This window comes from Vombatus ursinus, unplaced genomic scaffold, assembly GCF_900497805.2.
Source record: "Vombatus ursinus unplaced genomic scaffold, bare-nosed wombat genome assembly UNPS02007612.1, whole genome shotgun sequence".
NCBI classification, from domain to species: Eukaryota; Metazoa; Chordata; class Mammalia; order Diprotodontia; family Vombatidae; genus Vombatus; species Vombatus ursinus.
This window is the reverse complement of record NW_020947390.1, coordinates 2,546,303-2,559,823: the sequence shown is the minus strand read 5'-3', so window position 1 is coordinate 2,559,823 and position 13,521 is coordinate 2,546,303. Positions and strand designations below refer to the sequence as shown.

The 13,521-nt window shown below is 36.8% G+C and overlaps 1 protein-coding gene across 3 annotated transcripts in view; it reads right to left on the bottom strand.

Annotated features, from left to right (window-relative positions):
* Positions 1-13,521, bottom strand: part of ARHGAP42 (Rho GTPase activating protein 42) — a 383,988-nt gene that overhangs the window by 47,270 nt on the left and 323,197 nt on the right. For all 3 annotated transcript variants that reach the window (XM_027849544.1, XM_027849543.1, XM_027849545.1), the window contains 3 exons: positions 6,615-6,677; positions 2,849-2,923; positions 132-216 (listed from right to left, as the gene is read on the bottom strand). In XM_027849544.1, coding sequence (XP_027705345.1) covers positions 132-216; positions 2,849-2,923; positions 6,615-6,677 — 223 coding nt within the window. The remainder of the gene's footprint in view (positions 1-131; positions 217-2,848; positions 2,924-6,614; positions 6,678-13,521) is intronic.

Below are 13,521 nucleotides of genomic sequence, written 5' to 3'. Positions count from 1 at the left end.
CTCAATGAAATTAAGCTAAAGGGTAAATCAAAGCCATAAATCAAGAGCAGAACTTCTAACCCCAGTGAAATATTGTGATCACTTTGAAAGGCAGTGGAAAAAAATGAAAAAATCCAAGTGGCAAATCTTACCTGAGGTAGTTTTTTAGTCCACTTGTTATTGTTTTATTATCCCACAGTTCAATATCAATATCAATATCAGGAGGAGACTTAGGAGCTGGAAAAAAAATAAAAATAAGAGGTTTAAAATAGGATATTTGGAAAACCAATCAAACTAGTTAAGGAGATGTGATCTTAGGACAATAAGATATTGACTGCTCAGAACACCACTGGAGCTAAACTCAGAATTCTGCTTAATATAATCTGGTGGTGATAGATGAAACAACTCATTGATTTGCTTTGCCTGAGAGCATAGTCCCAACATCTTTCTTATGTAGTGGGGCAATGGAGATACATGGGCAAATAGAAAGTTTCCAGTGCCAGGGACTGTGGGACTGTCTGTACTTAAAAAGGCAGAGGGGCTCCTTCCTTTCATCCTAGTAGGAGGAGAGGGCCAAAATCTCACTTAGAGGAAGACATAAGTAACATTCTTTGGAAAGGTCAGAGTTCCTTTCCAACTGATAAAGATAAAATGAGGTCCTGAAGGACAGTAATGCTGCTTTTCCTGTTGATGCTATTACTATCATAATACGCAAATGAGCTAGATAGAACCCACAGCATTCATGCTCCTCTCCAGAGCATCTGCTCCAAAGCTTGTCTCTGTTTCTTTAAAGTATATATTTCATACTGCTATTAACCAAATCTGTACAAGAAACTACTAAGATAAATTTGTGGTTAAACCAAGGCATTACTGGTCTGTATGTCTTTCATTTGCTCAAGAGGAGTAGATGGAGGAGCTGAAGGAGTCAAGGGAGAACTGGAGGGAGTTGAGAAAATTCTCTTCAGGACTGAAGTCAAAGAAATGTTAGTGGATAGTATTATAATTCCTCCAAAAGGGAGAAAATATTAAGTTATAAGAATCTAGACTTTTGTAGATTCTCCTGGGCAAAGAAGGAGCTAAGCTCTCCTATTAGGGAGATATAGGCTTGGTAAGTACTAAGCTCAAGCAAATCTAGGTGGTTGGTTCAGGAGCTCCACCTATGCAACCCTGAGGAGTAGAGTAAAGGCACTAAGGGCAAGTCCTTGTCCTGCCTCACCTCAACCCCCAGACTCTGGAAGAAAGAAGCTAGGAAAGGGGGGCAGCCAAGAGAAACTAGTTAGCTTTCCAGCTAAACCAAACAACTCCAAATCACTGTTAAGCTTTGATGACCAATCTCTCCTACTATACCTGGAAGTTTTTAACCTTTTTTTCTGTCATGGATCTCTTTGAGAGTTGGGAGAAGCAAATGGAGCTTTTCTCAGAATAATGCTTTTAAATGTATAAAATAAAGCAAATAGAATTGCAAAGGAAATCGATTATATTGAAACACAGCTGTCAAAAATATTTTTTAAAACGCAGGTTCACTGACCCCAATACAAGGTGCATAAGAACTTTAGGAGAATAAATATAATTTGTAGGCTCCCAAACAGAAGGGTTTAAATTAATCTGGGTTATCAATTGTGATACTTGCTCTCTGAGCACTAATAAGCCTTTGGCTATTCCTAGGATCTGAGGAAGAAGTCTGAATAATCACAAGTAATTGCTTTCTTCTAAATCCAGATGGTGAAGGTCTTTGAATGCCTAAACAGTTTAATCATTAAGACTGAGTGTGTGGTAACCTTTATAATAGCTAGGTGGCACAGTGGACAGAGTACTGGATCTAAAGCCAGAAAAACCTGAGTTCAAATCTACCCCAGACACTGTGTGACCCTGAACAAGTCACCTAACCTCTGTTTGCCACAGTTTACTCAACTATAAAATGGAGATGGTAATAATAGGACCTACCTCCCAGGGATGTTATAAAAGTCAAATGAGATAATATTTGTAAAGTGTTTAGCACAGTGGCTGTCACATAGTAGATGCTATATAAATGCCAGCTATCATTTTTGTTACCATTATTATCATCTGACATTACAAAGTAAGCATGCAGTATCTTATTTGAGTCTCACAACAACCCTATGAGACAAGTAGTACAGAATTAATTTATTCTTTTGACACCTGAGGAAATAGATGAGGTTAAGTCACCTGCTAGAGATCACACAAGTGGTAGGGCTAGGACTGATTCCAAACCAGACTTAGTAGAATGTAAGCTCCTTAAAGGCAGGAATTGCTTATTTTGAAATTTCTATCCTCCTTGCTTAGAATCTGGAATTTAACAGATGCTGAGTAATTGCTTGAGTAATTGCTCTTAGACTCCAAGTCCCATATTCTTTGATTACACCAGGCTGCTCAGTTGTATAACTGACCATACCAAATGGCCCAATTCAATTCACCCAATACGTATGAGGCAATGTGTGGGGTACTGGGAATAAAGAGATTAAAAAATGGCCAATTGTTGCACCCCAGGAGCTAACATTCATCTTGGGGAGAGGGACCAAGGAGAGAGAAAGAAGACAACAGGCATAAATACAAACACAACTTCATGTACAGTGTGATGTGGGCAAAGGAGTGGTCTGGACAAATGGCTCCAGTAAAACTTGAAGAAGCAGATGGAACTTTCAACTTAGGCGATTAAAACAATATTACAGATCTGGTTTTAGAATCTTACCTCAGGACACAAAGAATTTCAATTTATACTGATCACAGAAGAAAGAAAAGAAGCCTGCAGAGAGTCTCTAGCTAACAGAAGCCTTGTAGGGGTGCTTCTTTTCCTTGCATATAGTCCCAAAAAAGAATCCCCACTGAGTAACTAATTTCATTTCCTACTTACAAAATATGGTGTTCATGAGCTTCTGGACCTTGGAGTTCACGCCTCCTATTCGGTAAAGCCCTAAAATGGTGATGCCTAAGGGGAAGAATCAGAGGAAGAGCACCTGAAACAGACTCCAGAGGATACAAAGCTGCCCAAACAGGCCTATCCACAATTTGAAAGCTACTTATCCGCTTCTGAAATTTTAACTTTAACAAGTTTATCCTTGAAACTTCTTTTAGGCCTCTATTTCTCACATTAGATAATATTTTCAGGATATCAAATGTGAATCTGACAGCTTTCAAGTTTTACTATTCTGATTTGTTTATACTTCTAGGACATGCAGGAAGGTAGATATCCCTTAATTGAAGAGATGTTTCACTACATTGTGGAGTAGTAGAATAAAAGGTAGATTTAGGGTCTTAGGACCTGGGTTCAAATTCTGGCTCTTCCACTATATGACTTTGGGCAAGTCACTTTACTTTCCTAGTCTGTGGTTTCCTCTTATGTAAAAATGAAGCACTCTAAAGTGCCTTTTAGCTCTAAATCTATTATTCTATGATCACTCACTGTTACCTAATATTTGTTGCATTATATTCCTCAACCATTTAAGCTAACACTTCCTCATCCTGATAAGACTGTCAGAACTGCTGAGGACCTAGAATTCTGTCCCTGAGTTCCTACAAAAATCTGTAGTCACAGCTTACCCTGGAGTATAGCACTTATCTCTCAGCTCTTATCCAAGAGGAAATTTAAAACCAGGACATTGAGCAATCCATCTCCTATACCTGGCCTCAGTTTTTGTCATCTATGAAAATGGAGAATGGGAAGAGACGGCCTCCAAAGCCCTTTGTATCTCTCGAGCTGTGAACCTGTAATGGACAGTAATCTTACCCCATCCTCCATGGTGCCGCATGGATCCACCCATCTATTCTGTTCCTTAAGATATTGTTCTTCAACTCTGCATGTCTGGACTTCAATTCTCATCTTTTCCTCAGGGATGTTTTGAATCCCAGAGTGTACATTCCCTCCTTGTACTTCTTTCTACTTAGACTCTCCTGTCTAGTTTGGTTGTCTGGAAATTGATCCTAGCCAGACTACTCAGACTTGTCCACTTTGTCCTGGAGCCTTAAATCTTTTATCTGGCCTTAATACTTTGCCTGTTGCTTCTGGATTGGTTCTCCCTAACTCTGGGTCTGACTTCATCTTATGAATTGAGTGGAATCCTCTATTTATGACTTCTTGCTTGTACACACTATCCCCGTACTTACCTACCCCAGTGACCCAGGCCAGCTCTTGGGCCTATATTCTCCTGGTTTGCCCACATCAGTGTCACTAATGACGAGTAAAAGCACTATAGAGTAATTTAGACTACTTTAATATGCCACGGTTAAACATCTGAATAAAGAAAAATGATAAATCCAATCAAGCACAGGATGCTTTATGTATAAAAATTTGAGACTAACATATTTAGGGTGTATAGCTCAAACACATGATTCCTGATTTTTTTAAGTTTTCATGAGAATGCCTTTTCATTGTGTGAGAAATATTAAGTGACCATAATTCAGGTCAATATCCCTAAAGGCCAGTAAAATAATGCTTACTTCAATGAGTTAGTAACTTACATTATTTAACTAGCCTTAATTAAGGCTAGTTAATATTCAATATTCAATACAATTTCTAACATTGCTCAAGGATTAAATTAGACACAGAGCTAATTTGGCACATGAGGTGCCTCTATGCAGACAATACAATCTGAGTGGTTGATCAAACATTTGTGCTAGCTACTCACTGTGTCAATTTTTGTTAGAAATAAACAACAGCAAAATAATAGAATTTTGGAACTAAAAGGAACTCTGGAGATCATCTAATTGAACCCTTCATCTTACATGAGGAAACTGAGACCTAAAGACATTAAGTGATTTGTCCAAGGTCACACAGAGAATAAATAGTAGAGTCAGGAACTTAAACTCATGTTTTCTGATATCTCCAGGGTTCTGTTATCTCTAGAGTTCTTTATACAATGCCATATTTCTTTATAATATCTCTCATCCTAACCATTCCTTTATTCATTCAATTAATCAGTGAGCATTTATTAAATATTATTAAATAATAGCATTGTACAGTTGATAGAGATACAAACAAAAAGACGCTCTCAAGTAACTTACATTTTATTGAAGAAGACAACATGAATGTACATAAGTCCACATGAGATACATACAAAATAACTACTAGGTAGAGGAGAGATGGCTAAGAAATACTTACTTAGCACCTACCAAGAATGTCATATTATATAATATAGCTCCCTCATATTTCTTTTAATTGTTTTCTAATCTACTTATCTTTTCCCTCTTGTTACTGTCTTTTTCCCATGTGCTTCTTTTCACCTTTCTCTTTTCTGTACATACTAGATATACTCATTGACCTTATTAGTGGTACCCAAGGATAGAAATTTGGCTATCCTTTACCAAAATAACCAGCAATGAATCTGAAAACAAATAATGACAAATAAAAATACAAACCACAATACTAAGGAGGTGGGGATTGTTGTAGGGAACCTGGTAGGTATTCAAAAGAGAATAGTTTCTAAACAATGCTAACGGTATGCACAACCTTTCTGTTGGTGGTGAGAGTCATATAACATACTATGTGTGCAGGTAAAACAGAAAGAAGCTTGTTATTTTACTTAAAATTACTCAGCTTAGTGGAAAAATGGAATTTTATATCTTTGTATGAATGGGAAGAACAGATGAGGATTTGGAAAGTTCTGTTATCTTCACTAACATTTCCTAAGCACTGACCTGAAACCAGGCTATGCAAATACCTAATAACAACTGGAACCAAGGAGCCATTCCATTGCTTGTAAAAAGCCTTACCATTTAACTTAAAATATTAAATCATTAAATATTAAACTGGTCATATATTAAATATTAGTTTATAAATATTAAAAATATGAAGTATAAACAATTTATTTAATACTTAAAATATTAAAGATAAATATTGAAATATTAAATTATTAAAACTGGTTAAGTCACCTAGACCTCCCAATCTTGGAAACAATCAACCAAGAAAAATATAAAATATCTATTGAGAGCCTATTATGTATATGGCACTGCAATAAGTTATTAAGTAAAATAAAATGTATGACTTTAACTATATATATGTATATATACACACATACACATTTTACATATATATATATATATTAATTGAGACAAGTTTTCAGAAACAAAAATAAAATTCAGCTCATAAGTGAGGGATTTTGGCCTTTCAGCAGGACTAGAAAACATAATGACTACAAGTTATAGGAGTTTAAAATTCAAGGGGACCATGGGATCATAAAATTCATGGGATCGTGAAGTAAGACTTGGAAGGGTCACTAGAAGTTATCTAATATAAGATGATCATTCCACAGATAAGGAAACTGATGCTCAGAGGATATGAAACTTACAAAGATAGAAAGAAGCAAAGCCAGCACTGGAACTAGGTCCTCTCACTCTAATCCCAAGATTTCTACCAGGCCACGCTACTTCTGCTCCCTGTTCGCACAGATGAAGCTCCTGCCTTTATTTGTAAGTGTATTCTAAATTTCTAAATACATTAAGAATATGAAATACCTGACATATTAATAAATGTCTAAATAAGTCTTTCTCTTTGTGTGTCTCTCTCTCTGTCTGTCTGTCTGTCTTGTATTAGCCTATTTGCTAAGATCCCGGAAATAGCTTCTATGTAAAAATGAAGCATATACCGGAAACAACATGAGAAAAATAACTCATGTCCCACTTACCTCTAGACTCTACAGCTTGAATGCACTTCCTCACAAAGTTGAATCCAGCTTCATTTAAGTACACTGCAAATAAAAGAAAATTAAATGTTGAATGTTTACGGTGAACTTGTGTCTCTTCAACATAATAGTTTCTGCTATATTTGCCCTTGACCACAAATTGGTTAAGAAAAGTTCTTGGGTTTTTAATGTTTGTTAGCATGATAAGTGGTTACTGTTATTATTATTTTTTAAAAGGAATGGGTGAGAAAGGAGAGAATAACAGTATACTCACTGAGTTTTTATATGAATCTGCTATGTTAAACATATTGAAACTTAATACAGAAGGCTCCATATCTGCAATTATATAGGTCCAGTTCAATGCAACTTATATAAAATTTATTAAGCTTTTATTGCTTTTTTAGCTTTAAATTTATTTTTCCCTTTTTATTTACGTTTTAACTTTCTTATTAAAAAATTTTAAAAAAAATATGAACTTAGCATATCAGCAAACAGGAATATTTCATATACAAAGAACAAAGAAAAAAAGAATTATATATGAAGCCATAAATCTCTATTCCATACAAGCTGTATTTTAAAGTAAATATTCCATTTAATATGGGAGTACCAACACTGCCATGCTTGTCTGTCTCCCCTTATAAATATCTTTTTCACTCTCTTCTAGGAATTTTTTTTTATTTCATTGATATGCTTTTCTTTCTCATTCTTGACACTGCTATCCCTACTCTTTATTCCTCCTATTACTCTCCCTCTTTCCCAAAGCCCTACAATGTAACAAATAGTCAAGCAAGGTTAACCTACACATTAGCTATGTCTGAAAATGTGGCCTTATTCTGCCTCTCTAACTCATCATCTCTCCACCAGAAGGCAGGAAGTATGCTTTATCATCAGTCTTCTAGAGTCATGCCAAGTCATTGCACTGTTCTTTACTTTCTCATTTTCACTAGGAATGCTGCAATTTGCTGAAAACTTTGGCCACATGAACCAGGGCTTGATTTTATGATTGTGCATTGGTTTTTGAATACTTTTAGGTTAATAAAATTTCTTCTTGGAAGTTTAGAAGGAAAGACTATCATGGAACTAAGATGGCACTAGATATTCATCAGACGGCAGAGTAAGCACTAAGTTGCCATAACTCTCCCCTATTCACCTCCAAACAAAGATAAAATAGAGCCCCAAAACAAATGCTGGAACAGCAGAACCAGCAAAAAGGCAGGGTAAAACAGTCTTTAAGTCCAAGAAACTTGGAAGATCGTTGAGAAAGGTCCATCTCATTCATGTGAAAGGGTAGTACAGGAAGTGTCCCAGCAAGACAGCAGCAAGTCCCACTTCAGCAAACCTGCAGTAGATCCCGAGCCCCAGCACAAGGCAGCAGGCAAATGCCAACACCAGGACCCACCACATGCCTCAGCATAGCCAGGAGAATGGGCAGACTCCAGAACCAGGATGTGCTTCACCATAGCCCCAGTAAAATAGGTAAATACCAACCCTATGGGTGGCCTAAGCAAACAGGAAGCTGCCCGCACTGGCCCATTCACATAATTCAGTGTAGCCCTGGACAAACAGGCAACCTCCAGAGGCCAGACCTCCATGTGCTTCAGTGTAGCCCTGGGTAAACAGGTAAATGGCAACCCTATGGGTGCCTAAGCAAACAGGCCACATGCTCCAGCAGAGCTCTGGGCAAACAGATGCCAGCAGCCAGACCACCACATGCTTCAGTGTGGCCCCAGGGAAACACATTAACACCACACTGGCCCCAGCTCATGTCAGACACCACCACTAGAACACTGGTTCAGCACTGAGTAAGCTGCTAGACCACTATGGCCTCCAGCAGGGCCAGCCACTCCCCACCCAGCACAATACTGGACACAAGGGTCCCCCGGGGGCCTCAGGGTAACATTAATGCAGCACCAGGTAAACAGTCAGAGCCTATAGCTCCTGGAACAAGAATCTTGAGACAGTGCCCCTTCCATCCTGGAGCAGAGCTCACATTTAAAAGAAAGTAAAAAAAGGCCAAAAAAGATGAGCAGAAAACAACAAAAAAGGAATCTGACCACAGAAAGTTATTATGGTGACAGGGAATATCAAGACACATACTCACTAGAGGACAACAATGCCAAAACACCTATAAGCAAAATCCCAAACTAAAATGGGAAGTGATCTCAAGCCCAGAAAGAATTCACGGGAGAGCTCAAAAAGGAGCTTAAAAATCATATAAGAGAGGTAGAAGGAATGGGAAAAGAAATGAGAGTGATGCAAGAGAATTATGAAAAAAAGAGTCAATAGCTTGGAAAAAGAAAACAGCTGCTTAAAAAGTAGAACTGGCCAAATAGAAAAGGAGATAGAAAAATACACTGAAGAAAACAAATCCTTAAAGAATACAATTGGCCAAAGGGAAAAGAAAGTAAAAAAGCTACTTGAGGACAACAATTTCTTAAAAGTTAGAATTAGGCAAGTGGAAGCTAATGATTCCATGAGACAACAAGAATCAATCAAACAACTTAAAAAGAATGAAAAAAAATGGAAGAAAACATAAAATACCTCATGGGAAAAATAACTAACTTGGAAAAGAGATCCAGGAGACACAATGTCAGAACCATTTGACTACTAAAAGTCATAATCAAAAGGAGGACCTGGACATCATCTTTTGAGAAATTATCAAGGAAAACTGTCCTGATATCCTAGAACCAGATGGCAAAATAGGCATTGAAAGAAAACACTGATCACCTCAGGAAAAAGATCTCAAAATAAAAACTCCAAGGAACGTTATAGCCAAATTACAGAACTATCAGGTCTAGGTAAAAATACTGCCAGTGGCCAGAAAGAAACAATTCAAATATTGGAAAGTCAAAATCAGAATTACACAGGATTTAGTAGCTTCAACATTAAAAGATCAGAGGTCAAGGAACATGATTCTTTTGGAAGGCAAAGGAGCTAGGACTACAGCCAAGAATCACCTACCCAGCAAAATTAAGCATATTACTTCAAAGGGGAAAAAAAGTTCATTCAATGAAATAGGATGTCAAGCTTTCATAAGAAGAAGACCAGAATTGAACAAAAAATTTGATCTCTAATATCAAGACCAAAGAAAAATATAAACAGGTAAAAAAGGAAAAGAAAACATAAGGGATTCAATGGAGCTGAACTGTTTATATCCCTACATGGGAAGATGACAGTTGTCATTCTTAAAACTTGTGCCACTAATAGTACAGTGAGGACAATACATAGAGGGTACAGATATAAAGTGAATTTGAGGGAATGACATAAAAAATAACTAAGGAATGAGAAAGAGGAGGACACTGCGTGCAGAAGAAGGGGAGAGGTAGAAGGGGGTAAATTATTTCACATGAAGAGGTGTGAAAGACCTATTACAATTGAGGGAGAGATGGGAGAGTGGGTAATGGGCATCACTTGAACCTTACTCTCATCAGTATTGGCTCAAAGAGGGAGTAATATACATAATCAGTTGAATATAGAAATCTCTCTCACCTGACACGGAAGGAGGAGGGGAGGAGAGTATGTAAATATGGAGGAGATAGGCAGAAGGGAAAACAGATCGGGGGAGATGACAGACAGAAGCAAAACACTGGTGTGGAGAGAAAGGGTGAAAGGAGAGAGAAGACAAACAGGAGGAAAAATAGGATGGAAGGAAATACACATAACTGTGAATGTCAATGGAATGAACTCTTTCATAAAATAGAAGCAGATAGTAGGGTGGATCAAAAACCAGAATCCTAAAATATATTGTTTACAAGAAATACACTTGAAGCAGAGAGACACACACCGAGGAAAGGTAAGGGGATGGAGAAGAATCATTACGCTTCAGCTGACATAAAAAAAGTAGAGGTAGCAATCCTGATTTTAGACAAAGTAAAAGCAAAATCAGACCTAATTAAAAGAGATAAGGAAGGAAACTACATCTTGCTAAATGCTACCAAGGACAATGAAATAATGGCAATACTAAACACATCTGCACCAAATGGTATAGCATTCAAATTTTTAAAGAAGAAGTTAAGTGAGTACAGGTTCATAATGAAACAAGAGATGGAGAGCATTACAAAATATAAAATAGATAATTTTGATTATATTAAATTAAAAAGCTTTTGCACAAACAAAATCAATGCAACCGAAATTAGAAAGAAAGCTGGGAAACGATCTTTACAACAAATGTCTCTGATAAAGGCTTCATTTCTCAAATATGTAGAGAACTGAATTTATAAGAATACAAACCATTCTCTAATTGATAAATGGTCAAAATATATGAACAGGCAGTTTTTAGATGAAGAAATTAAAACTCTAAATAATTTTTGATTAGAAAAATGCAATACCACTTCACACGTAAAGATTGGCTAACATGGCAAAAAAAAAAAAAGAAAACGATAAACATTGCAGAGGTTGTATAAAAACTGGGAAACTAATTCACTGCTGGTAGAGTTGTGAACTGATTCAACCACTCTAGAGAGCAATTTGGAACTATGCCCAAAGGGCAACCAAACTGTGCATACCCTTTGATCCAGCAATACCACTACTAGGTTTATATCCTAAAGAGATCATAAAAGAGGAAAAATGGACAAAATATTTATAGCAGCCCTTTTTATAGTGGCAAAATATTAGAAATTAAGGGGATGCCCATCAATTGGAGAATGGCTGAACGAGCTGTGGTATATGAATGTAACGGAATACCATTATGCCACAAGAAATGATGAACAGGCAAATTTCAGAAAAAACCTGGAAAAACTTATACAAACTGATGCAAAGTGAAATGAGAAGAACCAGGAAAACATGATACACAGTACTGGAAACATTGTGTGATAATCAACTATGATTATCACTAAGCTCTTCTCAGTAAAACAATGATCCAAGATAAGCACAAAAGACTCACAAAGGAATGCTATCCATATCCAGATAAAGAACTAATGGACTTTGAAATGCAGGTGGAAGCATATTTTTTCACTTTATTCTTTTTGTGGTTTTTTTTATCTGTTTCTTCTTTCACAATTACGACTAATATGGAAATGTGTTTTACGTGGTAGAACATGTATAACCTATATCAAATTGCCTACCATTTTAGGAAGAGGGAAGGAGGGGAGGAAGAAAAATTTGAAATTCAAAATCTTGCAAAAATGAATGCTAAAAATTGCCTTGAAATGTAATTGGAAAAGAAATAAAATACCATTTAAAAAAATCATCAGCCTCAATCTCCCCCTATTATAGATGAGAAAACCTAAATAAAATTGAGTACCACACTGATGAAGTGAGCAATCCAAGGTCACACATCAAGTTTATGGCAGAGCAAAATTCCTGTCCAGGTCTTTCCACTGCACAACGCTGCCTACTTCTTTACTATGATTACCACCTCCAGTTTCTTCCTTTACAATACATCATGTACTCAGGCTATTAAATTGAGGTTTCTAAAGCATAAATCAATCTCTCATGCTAAACTATCTCTCTGGCCTCTAGATAAAACACAAATGTGGTTTGGCAATTTAAAGCCCTTCACAATCTCACTCAAACCTATTTTTGCAGACTGAATGAACCCTATTTCTGCTCACTTAGTCTATACTCCAGTCAAGATGGACCTGCTTATAACTCAGGCAATGTTCACAACATTTCATTGTCAAGTTCCGTACCTTCGCATAAAGTTGTCCTACATACCTGCAATGCCCTCAGATCTGTTTCTAGCATCCTTAGATTTCTTCAAGGCTCAGTTAAGCATTACCCCTTAAATGAAGTCTTTTATGGTTTCTCCAGCTGTTAGGCCCACCCTTATTCCTGCAAATTACTTTGTATTTATTTATTTGTATACATAGGCTCATAGAATCAGAGTAGGAAGGAATTTCAGAGACCATCTGGTCCAATCATACCCCCACTTTACAGGTGAGGAAAGTGAAGCCCAAGAGGTTAAGGAGATTGCTCAAGGTCACAAAGGTGGTGAGCATCGGAATTCAGGTCCAATGAATCCGGTCAGTACTCTTTTGCTTGTACTATACACTGTCTTTTTTTTTTGGTCTTCCCCAGTAATATGTAAGTTCCTTGAGGGCAGGAACAATTTCTGTCTTTGTATTCCAGAGTCTACCATACAGTACCAAAAACATGATAGATTCTTAATAAATTAATGTACTGTTCTAAAAAACATTTTAAAATTAAGCAAATCTGCTGGAAATAACATGCACATATTTTTAAAACTTCCATAGATTTTTATACCTTAGGTGTTAAAGTGAGAAAATATCTAAACAATTAAAGCATTACAGTGTAAACAAAAATAAATGAACATAATGTGATTCTCCCCTCCACCCCATATTATAGGAGGATTATCAAGATGTAGATATATTTATCACAAGGAAACTTTTGCTACACTCCTCTGACATGTGGCAACATTTGAAAGAGTGGTTGATCTGTTATAAGAAGGATGAATCAAAGCTGCTGAAATTACAGGGGTAAGTACACTTGATTGCTAGCATCATCTTATAAATCAGGTCATTGGAGTTCCAGTACCATAGCCATCACAGTGATTATGTGGGGTAGAAAGATGAATTCCCCTGATGCAGAAAAGACCTTAGCTCCTCTTCCAAGCCATTTTCTCTGACTGAGTTTGTGCAGAGAAATGATAAGATGAGAGGTGGTTACCATGGCATTTACATGGAAAATTCCAGAATGATGTTTATTCCCTTTCCTCTCCCTAAAATTTTACTCAATCATTTTGCCTGAGAATTAGGTTCTTTTATATTTGGTCTTGGATTGACACAGACTTAGCCAAAAATATTAGTAAAATGAATACTACTATGAAGCCCTTAATATATAATAATTCTAATGTAGATGACTCTGACTTTAGGAGGTTGGAATGTAAAAGAATGTCTCACACACACACATATAGAAACACACACAGGACCTCTGAATATTTGGAGTGAAG